The 17347-nt window shown below is 37.2% G+C and overlaps 1 protein-coding gene across 1 annotated transcript in view; it reads left to right on the top strand.

Annotated features, from left to right (window-relative positions):
- The first annotated feature begins 8693 nt into the window (after window positions 1-8693).
- LOC110287703 (vomeronasal type-2 receptor 116-like) overlaps window positions 8694-17347 on the top strand; it is a 102883-nt gene continuing 94229 nt past the window's right edge. Inside the window, 1 exon segment of the mRNA XM_085841839.1 lies at window positions 8694-8902. Within this exon segment, the coding sequence (XP_085697965.1) occupies window positions 8694-8902 (209 nt within the window).

Consider the following 17347-nt stretch of genomic DNA (forward strand, 5'->3'; position numbering starts at 1 on the left):
CAAGGATGTGGTGGCTGCATAATCCACAATACTGTTTATTTCTGTCATCCCTATCTAGTGCTGAAGTCCTAGGCAATTCCTAGAGAGTCTCCATTGAAATCCCAAAGCAGAGTCTAACTCCAGAAAGAGTAAGGGCAAGCAGGCTAAAACCAAAAGCTTCCTTTTTCCATGTTCGTTTATCTGGGTTGCCACCAGAACCTGTGTGTTGGAGATGTAAGGTTATTTTCCCCAACTCAAATGAGCTAATCAATAAAATCCCTCGATAGTGCCTGACTGCATTGGTGTTAATTGATTAGAGATGCAGTTATATTGATAACCCAGATTAGCTTAAATATACCCATACATACAGAAATATAATTATAAAAATAAAAAACCAAACAGTTTAAAGGAAAAAAATGGTATCTCCCTCTAGGTGGAGACATGCCCTGTTTTTTTCCTTAAATGGTTTAGCCAGTTTGGTAGTTCAGGGATCTATCTAGCACCAATAAGAACCTAATTCACCAAAAGATAATGTATGTTTTTTCTGTTTTTGTTTTGTTTTGTTTTTATTATTATTATCTTTTTCTAGACAGGGTTTCTCAGTATAACCCTGGTTTTCCTGGAACTCACTCTTTAGCCCAGGCTGGCCTTGAACTCAGAAGTTGCCTACCTCTACTCCCACATGCTGTGATTAAAGGCTTGAGCCAGCCATTGCTGGCTGTAATGTACTTTAAAGGAGCCTATACCTCCTCCTCTACCCACACCCAGCACAGTCCCCACAACTCAAGCCACCATGAGGTCCTGCAGTGTCCGTCTGACTTTCTGAAAGCTGGTTTTTAAAGTCAGAGTTGTGTTTCTCTCTCTCATCATTTTCATTATGATTTGGCCAGGTCCTAGGTTCGCTTTTAAAATCTTTGGGCTCCCTCTTTTTCTGACATTTCCTCTGCACCAAACAAACCCTTCCCTGCATCCCTAGTTGGCTTGACTAGGACAGGGAATCTTGAAAAGTTGTCCTTATCCTGTTGCCCACAGGCAGTTCGAGGGTCCCTGAAGGAACACAGAATTCTCTGATTTAGGACAGTCCCTCATTAAGTTAGCTGCAATCCCCCACATCAGTGAGGAGTGTGGAACCCCTCCCACAGGGATGGCAACACAGGCAGGATTTGTGGATCTTTTCATTATGTGCCTCTTGGAATCCACCAGCTGCTACTGATGGAGCAGGAATTCTCTAACCTGGAGACATAGGAGTTAGATGCTCTGATAGGACTTGTTCATATTTGTCCATATTATAGTTTTACTTGTATTTGGGGAAATGAAGTTTCAACAGTAGTACTAACATGAGCTTCAAGGCTGCTTTGTAAATTATATTTCTGCAGATCCCCACCAGGTCACTACCCTGTCTGAGACACCATTGAGATATACACTCTGCTCTTTACTTTCCTCTCAGGATCTTCTCTCTCTAGGCCTGGAGGGTGAGTCTGGCCTTGCTTAAAGCAATTTCCACAGTCAAGGTGACCAACACAGTTTATGATGGTCTCAGTTTTAATGGAGTGTGTTGTGTGCTGAGACTCCATTCTTTTCGTGAGAATTTGCAAACTTTGTCATAAATTGATTTTCTGCTCTTGAGAAATGGTCTCACTGTGTAGACCTGACTAGCCTGGGACTCTCTATGTAGATCTCTCTGGTCTCAAAGTCATAGCAATCCCCCTGCCTATGCCTCCTGAGTGCTGTGGTTAAAGGAATTCACCACCATGCCCAGACATTTTTTTGTTTGTCTTTTAATGTCTAGGAGGTATTAAACAAAATTCTTCCTTTTAATTCATAATTTTACTTTCTTACCAATGTTGTCAGAGTTCTGACTTTATTCATTTCCCCCTAAAAAAGAGTAGTTGGCTTTCATGACTTCTTTCGTATTTTCCCCTCAGGTCCCTAATGTATTTTTTTTTCCTTGTCTTCATTTTCTGTTCTTCTAAATGTTCCCCAGAGAGACTCCAATTTCCCTGTTTTTTAGTCTTCTTACAAGCCTTTAATATTTCCTACCAGCATGACGTTGTCTGCACCCCAATTGGATACATTTCAGTTTTAATGTGACCTACTAGGACGTTTTGCCTTCATGTATGTCTAAGCACCACATTCGTGTAGTGCCCACAAAGGCCAGAAGAAGGCAACTGATCCTATGGAACCAGAGTTCCAGCTGGGTGTGAGCTGCTGTGTGGTTGCTGTGACAGATCCTGGGTCCTCTGCAATAGCAGCAGTTCTTTTGAGTTGTCTCTCCACATGAAAGAGTAACAACAACAAGAACAACAACAACAATCCACTAATCAATAACCAACAAACAATTATTAATTGATAATAAATAATCAACATTAACAACAATTAATAATTTTCCATTGGCTAACACTTAAGTATAAATTAATCTTTCATTGTTAATTAATAGTTGTTAATTAAAAATTTGGATTGATTAACTGATTAATAATGCATCAATTAATCATTATATTTGATCATTTATGAACTTTAATAACAGCAATTACTACTTAAGAAAGATTAATTTTCCAAAATTATTAACAATTAATAGTTATTAGCAATTAATAATTAGCTGTAGGCTAAGAATTCAACATTTATTAACATTAAGTATTAAATAATCATTAGGTAATAATTAAGTATTAGTTAACATTAATAAATAACTTTAATTGGCTAATATTAATTTAGTTTTATTGCCTAACATTTAATTAGTTCACATAAATAAACAATTTTGTTTGTCTAACAATTAAGTATTATTTGACATTAAGTGTTAAGTAATAATTAAGAAGTAATTTAGTACTAATTAATATTAATAAATAACTATTGGTTAACAATTAATCCTCCACTAACTTTTAATAACCATCAATCAAATATTAATTTATAACTGATGATTTCTTAATATCAATAATTTTGGATGCATGTTAAACAATATCAATTTTTAACTAATTGCCATTCATTGTTTTTATCAATTATTTATTGTTTGACATATGGTAATTTTAATTAGTGTTCAAAAACTGTTTAAATACTTTCTGACTTCTATGAAGGTTATTTTATTTTTTTCAGACTCTGTTTAGAAAACTAATGCTTCACTTCTTAGCAGGAAGTAGTTTCTGGGTTTTGTTACCGATTACTGTTTCTTTTTTTTTTTTTTTTTTTTTCTGATACATGCATTTACATATTAATTGAATCCTCATCACAATATATAATCAAATTGTAGATTTCAATAATACCAATATTTACATTCTTCTCATAGACTCTTTTTTTTTTGATTTTTAATATTTTTATTACATATTTTCCTCAATTACATTTCCAATGCTATCCCAAAAGTCCCCCATAGCGCCCCCCACTTCCCTACCCACCCATTCCCATTCTTTTGGCCCTGGCATTCCCCTATATTGGGGCATATAAAGTTTTCAAGTCCAATGGGCCTCTCTTTCCAATGATGGCCGACTAGGCCATCTTTCGATACATATGCAGCTAGAGACAAGAGCTCCGGGGTTCTGGTTAGTACATCATGTTGTTCCAACAATAGGGTTGCAGATCCCTTTAGCTCCTTGGGTACTTTCTCTAGCTTCTCCATTGGGAGCCCTGTGATACATCCAATAGCTGACTGTGAACATCCACTCCTGTGTTTGCTAGGCCCTGGCATCGTCTCACAAGAGACAGCTATATTTGGGTCCTTTCAGCAAAATCTTGCTAGTGTATGCAATGGTGTCAGCGTTTAGAAGTTGATTATGGGATGGATCCCTGGATACGGCAGTCTCTAAATGGTCCATCCTTTCATCACAGCTACGAACTTTGTCTCTGTAACTCCTTCCCTGGGTGTTTTGTTCCCAATTCTAAGAAGGTGCACAGTGTCCACACTTTGGTCTTCATTCTTCTTGAGTTTCATGCGTTTAGTAAATTGTATCTTATATCTTGGGTATCCTAAGTTTTGGGCTAATATCCACTTATCAGTGAATACATATTGTGTGAGTTCTTTTGTGATTGTGTTACTTCACTCAAGATGATGCCCTCCAGGTCCATCCATTTGGCTAGGAATTTCATAAATTCATTCTTTTTAATAGCTGAGTAGTACTCCATTGTGTAAATGTACCATAATTTTTGTATCCATTCCTCTGTTGAGGGACATCTGGGTTCTTTCCAGCTTCTGGCTATTATAAATAGGGCTGCTATGAACATAGTGGAGCATGTGTCCTTTTTACCGGTTGGGCCATCTTCTGGATATATGCCCAGGAGAGGTATTGCTGGATCCTCCGGTAGTACTATGTCCAATTTTCTGAGGAACCGCCAGACTGATTTCCAGAGTGGTTGTACAAGCTTGCAATCCCACCAACAATGGAGGAGTGTTCCTCTTTCTCCACATCCTCGCCAGCATCTGCTGTCACCTGAATTTTTGATTTTTTCCAATGCTATCCCAAAAGTCCCCCATAGCGCCCCCCACTTCCCTACCCACCCATTCCCATTCTTTTGGTCCTGGCATTCCCCTATATTGGGGCATATAAAGTTTGCAAGTCCAATGGGCCTCTCTTTCCAGTGATGGCAGACTAGGCCATCTTTCGATACATATGCAGCTAGAGTCAAGAGCTCTGGGGTACTGGTTAGTTCATCATGTTGTTCCAACTATAGGGTTGCAGATCCCTTTAGCTCCTTGGGTACTTTCTCTAGCTTCTCCATTGGTAGCCCTGTGATACATCCAATAGCTGACTGTGAGCATCCACTCCTGTGTTTGCTAGGCCCCAGCATCGTCTCACAAGAGACAGCTATATTTGGGTCCTTTCAGCAAAATCTTGCTAGTGTATGCAATGGTGTCAGCGTTTAGAAGCTGATTATGGGATGGATCCCTGGATGTCCCCATTCTTAATCTGAGTAGTATTCAATTGTGTAAATGAAGCACATTTTCAGCATCCATTCTTCTGTTTTTGAACATCTGGGTCTTTCCAGCTTCTGGCTATCACAAACAAGACCACTATGAACATAATAGAACATGTGTCCCTGTGGTATTGTGGGGCATCTTTTGGGTATATTCCCAAGAATGGTATATCTGGGTCTTCAGGGAGATCTCTTTCCAATTTTCTGAGGAATCTCCAGATTGATTTCTATAGTGGTTGTACCTGTGTGCAATATCATCAGCAGTGAAGGACTGTTCCTCTTTCTCCACATCCTCACCAACATGTGCTGTCCCCTGAGGTTTTGATGTTAGCCATTAGGCTTGGTCTAAGGTTGAATCTCAGGGTCATTTTGATTTGCATTTCTCTGATTACTAAAGACTTTGAACATTTCTTTAGGTGCTTCTCAGCCATTTAAGATTCTCATGATGTGAATTCTTGGTTTAGTTCTATATCCCATTTTTTGATTGGGTTGTTTGGTCTTTTGGTGATTAGTTTCTTGAGTTTTTTCTATATTTTGGATATTAGTCCTCTTTCAGATGTGGGGTTAGTGAAGATTTTTTTTTCCAATCTGTAGGTTGCCTATTTTTCCTATGGGCTATATGCTTTGTTTTGCAGAAGCTTTCCAGTTTCATGAGGTCCCATTTATAAATTCTTGTTCGTAGATCATGAGCTATTAGAATACTGTCTTGGAAATTTCCCCCTGTGCCAAAGTAACTCTGGCATTTCTAATATTAATCTACACCTTTACTGGAAACATTTTCTCAGTCTTTGCCAATGTTTTCCTCAGCTATTTCCCTGATCATAATTCTAAGATTCAGTCTTTTTGGTACCTTCAAACACTATTATACTCCCTCCATATACAGTTTTGAGTTTCTTAATGCTTGTTACTGAGTGATCCAGTTCATCCTTACTTGGTCTTCTATTCTCAACTTTCTGTTTGCAACATCAAAGTTTTTAGAGTGGTATTACACTAAGGTTTATATTTGCTTTATTAGGATTTCCCTTCCCGAATAGTTTCAGTTTTGCTTTTTTTTTTTTTGAAAAATTAACACTCTATTTTCATATCAGAGTTTGACTTCCCTATGTAATTGTCCTTGACTTTATATTCTTCAATACTTTGACTATATGTACAATCACTCTTTTGAAATTTTTGTAATTTCTTTCAATTATTCTCCTTGTGTCATTTCCATGGGATTTTTAATTTTTGGAGGTGAATTGTTACTTTGGTTTTTCATGTCTTTAAGATTTGTTATTTTCAGTTAAAACATGGTGATATTATTTCTGCATTGGAATTTACCCATGTTGAGTTAGGGTTTTTTGAGGGGGAAATATTTTCCTATATCATCTTTGATATTTCATTAGAAGCATTTACATTGTTCAGAATGGGGCTCAAAACATTCTTAAGAAGATTTGAACAATTTACTATTTGTATTTTGTGGCATTGGCATGTGCACATGTAAGTTTGTCAAATGTATGCATGCCTGCGGTCTTCAAAGACCAGAAATAGGCTTTTGATTCTCTAGAACTGGAGATACCAATAGTTATCAGCTACAATTTCAGTGCTGGAAATAGATCCCAAGACTTCTGAAAGAGCAGCTAGTAGCTTTAAGTGCTGAGGCACATCTTCATTATCTTCATCAATAGTGTTGGGGTCTTGATTTTCTGTGTCTTGTATTTAAGGATACCACATGAATTCAGATCTTCCTTTTCATGACTTAAGTCTCATCCTTTCAATAGATAGAAAAAAGAATCTTCAAAAAAATTCCCCTGGTAGTTAGAAGTAGTTCTGAGTATCAAATGGGGATAGAGCAGCTAAAGAATATTAATGAGGCATCTTGCATCTATGTCTGACTCAGACATGTATGGTGCCTACAGATTCTCTAGATGTGCTGGTTGGTATATATACAAGGCGTGTCATTTTATGAGGTTTTAAATGCAACCGAGAGGAATACAGGGTTAGAGAAAGTATATATTTAAAACTTTAAATTTACAGTCATAATTCAGAAATTTACAGATATGAGAGTGAGCATAATATCAACATACTCTGTTCTTACTAGAGACGAAGAAATTAGGATCAGGGTTGCCCAGTTGCACCTTAAACGTTAGGACATGACCACATTCTTCACAGACAATCTCATCTGCTTACCACCTCACTTTTAAAAATGTTTATCCTTAACTACTTGAAACAACAGAGTTTTTTATTTTTCTTGGATTATGATGTCTATGTCAGTAATGATTTGATTAAATTTAAATAGTCACTCATTTCAGACATTGTAACAATGTTTTTTTGTCAGAACATGCCCAGATAAAAAATATGTTATAGATGCCCAGTCCTGTTACCAGGACAATTCCTCAATCCCATGTGTTTAAGTGTTATGGTTATCCTCCATCAATAAATCATGTTGAAGAATTCATCAATATACTTCCCTTTCTACAGGTTTAGTACTCATTTACAAAAGGAGCAGCATATTTTAATTGAGTGACACAAGGATTGCTCTATTCTCCATGATTGCACTGTGACTTACTGAGAAGAAATGTTCCCTGTGCCTGTTCATTGCCTTCAGTCTTATAATAGACAGGTTCTGTCTACTATGTACTCATTGCATATTGTTAATCTAAGCAAAGACTGTCATAACAAGCCACAGTTTGACCAGTTTACATTTCTTTATGGTAGTGCTTCTCATTTTTGCTTCATTTGGAATTTTGTTCACTCTATTATCCCATTCTTGTGCAGGCAAGTCAACATATTGGGGGAGAATACTTTCATTGCAATATCAAAATATATAGTATATTCACTATCCTCAACTCCTGGTGGCTAAATATAAAACCCCACTCAAGATCATTTTCCTCAGTATCTTAGAAGAAAGGACACACTTCAGTGCCTTTAAATTTACATTTTATATAAATGAGAAATTCCCTAATGTTTTCAAAGCATAGTAAGTAGTAGGTGATCATCCTGCTCTAGATGAAGGGAGTGATCACAATGACATCTCTACTCAAAGACTAATCTTGGATGAAAGAAAAGAGTAACAGTAGACAAGTTCAAATCAGAAAATAAACAGGAGACTTGACTTTTATTGTTCATTGACATTAAGTAGATAATTTGGAAGTGAGAAATGCAGCAGATTTATTAGCTTTTCCAAAGTAAGAAACAAACTGGTTGTGTTGAGTTCAGACATCATATTTTTCTGCAAATATATATATATATATGTACATATACATATATATATATATATGTATATATAATAATGAAATTTCTGAAACAAGAAACAGTAATTAGGAAGAGTAAAATCCAAAAGTTGTCTTTTGTTTGTAATAGCATGGCCCACTGATTTATTCTGTGCATGATGAGCATGGACATATTCAGGTCTTCTTCCAATTCATCTACTATTGCAACCTCTGAGGTAGCATGATTTCCTTAGCCAAAATTCTTTATTAAAAATTTCAAACTTTGCCAAAACAGCTCAGTTAGGAAGTTGGTACTTTAGCTCCTGCTGTCTTCTTGGCTGAAATCATGGTGCCTCTGGCTAGAGAAGATTCAAAACATATTTTCTGACTTGTTTTTAAGTAGAACAGAGGGCCTCAGATGCAGAACCTGAGGGAAGAAAGAGTTCCACAACTCTCATTGACAGTGGAGGAAGTATCCTGAAGAACTTGTGGGTGAATAATGTGACAGCTGCACTCATTAACTGTCAGAAGCATAAAAGGTTCACAAACAGGTGGTCTAAATATATACCTATTGGGCATCATTGTATATGTTTCCATCAGTCTTTTGGATGGGAAGATATATATGTTAGTAGGATGTTCTGGATTTTTACCTTTGGGCTCCTGTATATTCCCATTTTTGTGTGCAACTTTACTGACGATGACTGCTATGTAACAATGGATGATTTTTTTTACCACAAAGGAGATGTGACAGTTGGTGCATTTTTCCCTCTTTTTATTACGTACACAGGCAAGAAAATTCCTTATGATTCTATACCATACAATTTCCGAGACAATTATATACAGTAAGTACAATCATTCATTCTAAGAATTCAGAATTCTTATGACTTTGTCGATATAGGGTATAAAACTTCCTTTAGATTTTCAAAATCCTTCTTTTCAATTCAAAAATTCCTTCAAGCATATTTTCTTGTGTACTTTGTTTCCTCTTTAAAAGGAAACGTGATAATTTTGATATTATTCATATTGCTTTCCCTATTGTTATCCAGTATCCACGATCCTTTGTCCTGTATGGATCACCAGATAATTTGAATATTTTCAGTGTTATGATTTCAGAGATATCCATAGATAAATTAATCTAAGTACTACCTTGAACTGGGTTTTCTTGAAGTTCAGATATATCCTTGAGGGAAGAGATGATGTAACTGAGTGAAAAGACACCTGAGTGCCTAGAATGTTGCTAGAGTGACAAGTACTGACTATTTTATACACAGGTGATTTTAGAAGAGGACTGTCACTATTTAAATTTGTGAGCACTTTCTCATCTAGACATGTCTTTTTCTATTTTTCTTTCTTTCTTTTTTCATTTAATTATTTTTTTTGTCCTAAACTTTTTAATTTTCAGACCGATGTAAATTTTTATCTGCTTCCCATATGTTTCTAGTGCTTTTCCTGCTTTATGTGTATGTGCTCCCAAAATACACTATCTTGGAGCATGGCCACATAAGGGCATTTTTAACACTTTTCTTACATTTGAAATATTAAGAAACAGCATCAGAGAAGTCTGATTTCATAGGAAAGTAATGACAAGACTTAAGTTCTTTCTCTTTATAGAAGAGATAGAGTGTGCTTATTCAAATTATATATCCGGATTCTCTATGGATCTTTATGGATAAATGTTAAAAGTCTATGAAGTAGAAAAATAGATCTTGTTAATATCAGTGAACATATGAAAAAATCAGTAGCAAGAAAATGGATAAGGAGAAAGAAAGAAAACATACTTATTTTTTTTTTCTTTTCTCACCTATTGGAGATGTGACCTTAACATTAACCAGCTGGTAAACAATGATAAAGCTGAGATTCACTTATTCACTACACAGCCACACATTTTTTTTTGATTTTTAATATTTTTATTACATATTTTCCTCAATTACATATCCAATGCTATTCCAAAAGTCCCCCATAGCGCCCCCCACTTCCGTACCCACCCATTCCCATTCTTTTGGCCCTGGCATTCCCCTATATTGGGGCATATAAAGTTTGCAAGTCCAATGGGCCTCTCTTTCCATTGATGGCCGACTAGGCCATCTTTCGATACATATGCAGCTAGAGACAAGAGCTCCGGGGTTCTGGTTAGTACATCATGTTGTTCCAACAATAGGGTTGCAGATCCCTTTAGCTCCTTGGGTACTTTCTCTAGCTTCTCCATTGGGAGCCCTGTGATACATCCAATAGCTGACTGTGAGCATCCACTCCTGTGTTTGCTAGGCCCCGGCATCGTCTCACAAGAGACAGCTATATTTGGGTCCTTTCAGCAAAATCTTGCTAGTGTATGCAATGGTGTCAGCGTTTAGAAGCTGATTATGGGATGGATCTCTGGATACGGCAGTCTCTAAATGGTCCATCCTTTCATCACAGCTACGAACTTTGTCTCTGTAACTCCTTCCCTGGGTGTTTTGTTCCCAATTCTAAGAAGGGGCACAGTGTCCACACTTTGGTCTTCATTCTTCTTGAGTTTCATGCGTTTATCAAATTGTATCTTATATCTTGGGTATCCTAAGTTTTGGGCTAATATCCACTTATCAGTGAATACATATTGTGTGAGTTCTTTTGTGATTGTGTTACTTCACTCAAGATGATGCCCTCCAGGTCCATCCATTTGGCTAGGAATTTCATAAATTCATTCTTTTTAATAGCTGAGTAGTACTCCATTGTGTAAATGTACCATAATTTCTGTATCCATTCCTCTGTTGAGGGACATCTGGGTTCTTTCCAGCTTCTGGCTATTATAAATAGGGCTGCTATGAACATAGTGGAGCATGTGTCCTTTTTACCGGTTGGGACATCTTCTGGATATATGCCCAGGAGAGGTATTGCTGGATCCTCCGGTAGTACTATGTCCAATTTTCTGAGGAACCGCCAGACTGATTTCCAGAGTGGTTGTACAAGCTTGCAATCCCACCAACAATGGAGGAGTGTTCCTCTTTCTCCACATCCTCGCCAGCATCTGCTGTCACCTGAATTTTTGATCTTAGCCATTCTGACTGGTGTGAGGTGGAATCTCAGGGTTGTTTTGATTTGCATTTCCCTGATGATTAAGGATGTTGAACATTTTTTCAGGTGTTTCACTGCCATTCGGTATTCCTCAGGTGAGAATTCTTTGTTCAGTTCTGAGCCCCATTTTTTAATGGGGTTATTTGACTTTCTGGAGTCCACCTTCTTGAGTTCTTTATATATATTGGATATTAGTCCCTTACCTGATTTAGGATAGGTGAAGATCCTTTCCCAATCTGTTGGTGGTTTTTTTGTCTTATTGATGGTGGCTTTAGCCTTGCAGAAGCTTTGTAGTTTCATGAGGTCCCACTTGTCAATTCTCGATCTTACAGCACAAGCCATTACTGTTCTATTCAGGAATTTTTCCCCTGTGCCCATATCTTCAAGGCTTTTCCCCACTATCTCCTCTATAAGTTTCAGTGTCTCTGGTTTTATGTGAAGTTCCTTGATCCACTTAGACTTGACCTTAGTACAAGGAGATAGAAATGGATCGATTAGCATTCTTCTACATGTTAACAACCAGTTGTGCCAGCACCATTTGTTGAAAATGCTGTCTTTCTTCCACTGGATGTTTTTAGCTCCCTTGTCGAAGATCAAGTGACCGTAGGTGTGTGGGTTCATTTCTGGGTCTTCAATTCTATTCCATTGGTCTATTTGTCTGTCACTATACCAGTACCATGCAGTTTTTAATCACAATTGCTCTGTAGTAGAGCTTTAGGTCCGGCATGGTGATTCCACCAGAGGTTCTTTTATCCTTGAGAAGAGTTTTTGCTATCCTAGGTTTTTTGTTATTCCAGATGAATTTGCAGATTGCACTTTCTAATTCGTTGAAGAATTGATTTGGAATTTTGATGGGGATTGCATTGAATCTGTAGATTGCTTTTGGCAAGATAGCCATTTTTACAATGTTGATCCTGCCAATCCATGAGCATGGGAGATCTTTCCATCTTCTGAGATCTTCTAGAATTTCTTTCTTCAGAGACTTGAAGTTTTTATTATACAGATCTTTCACTTCCTTAGTTAGAGTCACGCCAAGATATTTTATAGTATTTGTGACTATTGAGAAGGGTGTTGTTTCCCTAATTTCTTTCTCAGCCTGTTTATTCTTTGTGTAGAGAAAGGCCATTGATTTGTTTGAGTTAATTTTATATCCAGCTACTTCACCGAAGCTGTTTATCAGGCTTAGGAGTTCTCTGGTGGAATTTTTAGGGTCACTTATATATACTATCATATCATCTGCAAAGAGTGATATTTTGACTTCATCTTTTCCAATTTGTATCCCTTTGATCTCCTTTTGTTGTCGAATTGCTCTGGCTAGGACTTCAAGTACAATGTTGAATAGGTATGGAGAAAGTGGACAGCCTTGTCTAGTCCCTGATTTTAGAGGGATTGCTTCAAGCTTCTCACCATTTACTTTGATGTTGGCTACTGGTTTGCTGTAGATTGCTTTTATCATGTTTAGGTATGGGCCTTGAATTCCTGATCTTTGCAAGACTTTTATCAGGAATGGGTGTTGGATCTTGTCAAATGCTTTTTCCGCATCTAACGAGATGACCATGTGGTTTTCGTCTTTGAGTTTGTTTATATACTGGATTACGTTGATGGATTTCCGTATATTGAACCATCCCTGCATTCCTGGGATGAAACCTACTTGGTCAGGATGGATGATTTTTTTGATGTGTTCTTGGATTCGGTTAGCAAGAACTTTATTGAGGATTTTTGCATCAATATTCATAAGGGATATTGGTCTGAAGTTTTCTATCTTTGTTGGGTCTTTTTGTGGTTTAGGTATCAGAGTAATTGTGGCTTCATAGAATGAGTTGGGTAGAGTACCTTCTGTTTCTATTTTGTGGAATAGTTTGTGAAGAACTGGGATTAGATCTTCTTTGAAGGTCTGATAGAACTCTGCACTAAACCCATCTGGTCCTGGGCTTTTTTTAGTTGGGAGACTATTAATAACTGCTTTATTTCTTTGGGGGATATAGGGCTGTTTAGATCATTAACCTGATCTTGATTCAACTTTGGTATCTGGTATCTGTCTAGGAACTTCTCCATTTCATCCAGGTTCTCCAGTTTTGTTGAGTATAGCCTTTGTAGAAGGATCTGATAGTGTTTTGGATGTCTTCAGGATCTGTTGTTATGTCTCCTTTTTCATTTCTGATTTTGTTAATTAGGATGCTTTCCCTGTGCCCTCTAGTGAGTCTGGCTAAGGGTTTATCTATCTTGTTGATTTTCTCAAAGAACCAGCTCCTTGATTGGTTGATTCTTTGAATAGTTTTTCTTGTTTCCAGTTGGTTGATTTCACCCCTGAGTTTGATTATTTCCTGCCGTCTACTCCTCTTGGGTGAATTTGCTTCCTTTTGTTCTAGTGCTTTTAGGTGTGTTGTCAAGCTGCTAATGTGTGCTCTCTCTAGTTTCCTTTTGGAGGCACTCAGAGCTATGAGTTTTCCTCTTAGAAATGCTTTCATTGCGTCCCATAAGTTTGGGTATGTTGTGGCTTCATTTTCATTGAACTCTAAAAAGTCCTTAATTTCTTTCTTTATTCCTTCCTTGACCAAGGTATCATTGAGAAGAGTGTTGTTCAGTTTCCACGTGAAGGTTGGCTTTCTATTATTTATTTTGTTATTGAAGATCAGCCTTAGTCCATGGTGATCTGATAGGATGCATGGGACCATTTCAATATTTTTGTATCTGTTGAGGCCTGCTTTGTGACCAATTATGTGGTCAATTTTGGAGAAGGTACCATGAGGTGCTGAGAAGAAGGTATATCCTTTTGTTTTAGGATAGAATGTTCTGTAGATATCTGCCAGATCCATTTGATTCATAATTTCTGTTAGTTTCACTGTGTCCCTGTTTAGTTTCTGTTTCCATGATCCGTCCATTGGTGAAAGTGGTGTGTTGAAGTCTCCCACTATTATTGTATGAGGTGCAATGTGTGCTTTGAGATTTACTAAAGTTTCTTTAATGAATGTGGCTGCCTTTGTATTTGGAGCATAGATATTCAGGATTGATAGTTCCTCTTGGAGGATTTTACCTTTGATGAGTATGAAGTGTCCCTCCCTGTCTTTTTTAATGACTTTGGGTTGGAAGTCAATCTTATCAGATATTAGAATGGCTACTCCAGCTTGTTTCTTCATGCCATTTGCTTGGAAAATTGTTTTCCAGCCTTTCATTCTGAGGTAGTGTCTATCCTTTTCTCTGAGATGAGTTTCCTGTAAGCAGCAAAATGTTGGGTCTTGTTTGTGTAGCCAGTTTGTTAGTCTATGTCTTTTTATCGGGGAATTGAGTCCATTGATATTAAGAGATATTAAGGAAAAGTAATTGTTGTTTCCTGTTATTTTTGTTGTTAAAGTTGGCATTTTTTTCTTGTGGCTGTCTTCTTTTAGGTTTGTTGAGGGATTACCTTCTTGTTGTTTCTAGGGCGTGGTTCCTGTCCTTGTATTGGTTTTTTTCTGTTATTATCCTTTGAAGGGCTGGATTCGTGGAGAGATAATGTGTGAATTTGGTTTTGTCGTGGAATACTTTGGTTTCTCCATCTATGTTAATTGAGAGTTTGGCTGGGTATAGTAGCCTGGGCTGGAATTTGTGTTCTTTTAGTGTCTGTATAATATCCGTCCAGGATCTTCTGGCCTTCATAGTCTCTGGTGAAAAATCTGGTGTAATTCTGATAGGCTTGCCTTTATATGTTACTTGGCCTTTTTCTCTTACTGCTTTTAGTATTCTATCTTTATTTAGAGCATTTGTTGTTCTGATTATTATGTGTCGGGAGGTATTTCTTTTCTGGTCCAGTCTATTTGGAGTTCTGTAGGCTTCTTGTATGTTCATGGGCATCTCTTTCTTTAGATTTGGGAAGTTTTCTTCTATAATTTTTTTGAAGATGTTTGCTGGTCCTTTGAGTTGAAAATCTTCATTCTCATCCACTCCTATTATCCGTAGGTTTGGTCTTCTCATTGCGTCCTGTATTTCTTGGATGTTTTGAGTTAGGATCTTTTTGCATTTTACATTTTCCTTGATTGTTGTGCCGATGTTCTCTATGGAATCTTCTGCACCTGAGATTCTCTCTTCCATCTCTTGTATTCTGTTGCTGATGCTCGTATCTATGGTTCCAGATTTCTTTCCTAGGGTTTCTATCTCCAGTGTTGCCTCCTTTTGGGTTTTCTTTATTGTGTCTACTTCCCTTTTTAGGTCTAGTATGGTTTTGTTCATTTCCATCATCTGTTTGGATGTGTTTTCCTGTTTTTCTGTAAGGACTCCTACCTGTTTGATTATGTTATCCTGTTTTTCTTTAAGGATTTGTAACTCTTTAGCAGTGTTCTCCTGCAATTCTTTAAGGGATTTTTGTGCTTCCTCTTTATTGTCTTATGCCTGTTTAGCAGTGTTCTCCTGCATTTCTTTAAGTGTGTTATTAAAGTCCTTCTTGAAGTCCTCTATCATCATCAGGAGATATGCTTTTAAATCCGTGTCTAGCTTTTCCGGTGTGTTGGGGTGCCCTGGACTGGGCGAAGTGGGAGTGCTGGGTTCTGATGATGGTGAGTGGTCTTGGTTTCTGTTAGTAAGATTATTACGTTTACCTTTCGCCATCTGGTAATCTCTGGGGTTAGTTTTTATCATTGTCACTGTTTAAAGATTGGAGCAGAAGCTGTGTTCCACTCACCAGCAGTCCCAAAATCCTGCGGCGGGGGTCGTGGGTAGCTGGCGGGTGTCAGGCAACCCTGCGCTCCTGCTACCCCGGTGCTGATCTGGCCGGATGAGGCCTGTGGCCCTACTCAGGCCGGTTTCTGCTTCCCTAACTAATGCAGTCTCAGGTCCTGCGCAATTGGATTGGAGCAGAAGCTGTGCTCCACTCACCAGAAGTCTTAAGATCCTGTGGCGGGTGTTGTGGGTAGCTGGCGAGTGTCAGTCGACCCTGCGCCCCAGCTGCCCTGTGCTTTTCTCGAAAACATACTTATGAATGTGATTTGTGCTCAGTGTGACATCGCTGTGTAATTGTTAAATTCTTGGTGTGGTGTTTTGTAAAAAAATCAAAGACAGTAGAAAAAGAAATATGTTCAGAAGTAAAAACTCATTCATTTGTATAGTCTAAGTTTATATAACCAAAAGGAAAATCAATGAAGTTTATTACTGGAAAGATGTATTTTCATTATAAAATATTATCAATCTTATACAATTCACAGACATATTTTTCTGCATACACTTATATTTGTGTTATATTTCTCCCAGTATAAGAATAGAAAAATGGAGCTGCTGCAAGTTTTCTAAGACATTGCTTTGGTGTCTAAAAGTGATCTAAGATTGCTTTGTCCATTTTATCCTTCTGTGTATTATCAGTGAAAATAGTTTTACCCCTAAATATATCTTTATCCTGAGCACATTTCTCAACTTTTGCGTGTGGCCTTCTAATTGAGGTCTCTATTTCCATGAATCGCAACCCTGTGATGTTTCCTTCATACACAGTCACAATGGCCATTGAGTATACTCTAAAATCTTTTCATTGAAGTCTATCATGTATTGTAGCTGTGTTCATTTTTTGAGGAGTACTACTGGGGTATCTACTTTATTGTATTAAGTGGTATTTCATCATCTACACTTTATTCTTTAACTGGCACTTGGCTGTGTTTTCTAGCTTCTTTTTCTCTGGACAAATTAATAAAGAAGCTCTGATATACAAAGGTAATTTCCAGCATAGCTGGAAACACAAACACAAGCAGCACTTCACGTGTGTAACACCCTCTCTGTTTTAAGAGATTTTTATCATGTTTTGCTTAGGTGAATGTTGATAGTAGTCATTGTCAACACTGTGGAGATTTTTCTATCAGTTACCTCAAACTATCACTTGCAGAAATAGATAATGATTACAGTAATAGATATAGAAAATATTTAGAACTTTGTAGGTGAATGTTCTTTTAAATTAGCAGATTAAGAAATTATTGAACTGTTTGATATTTCAACTTTATCTACTCTATTTGAATAAGCAAATAATCCATGTAGTATTTTCTAATTTTCAATGTAAGTTATCTGATGTGGTAAACACTTAGAAAAAATTCAGGAAATTTCTCAGAATTATGGCCTTTTCTGCAGATTTTTCTGCATGTTCTGTTAGTATCATTATTCTAATAAGAATCTTGCAAATAACTACTTATTAAGAATATGTTGAATATTCATTAGCATATACCTTCATTAAGCTATTATCACCAATTTCTTTTTTTTATTGGATATTTTCTTTATTTACATTTCAA

The sequence above is a fragment of the Mus caroli genome, unplaced genomic scaffold, assembly GCF_978045245.1.
Source record: "Mus caroli unplaced genomic scaffold, Mus_caroli_1 scaffold_8, whole genome shotgun sequence".
NCBI lineage: Eukaryota > Metazoa > Chordata > Mammalia > Rodentia > Muridae > Mus > Mus caroli.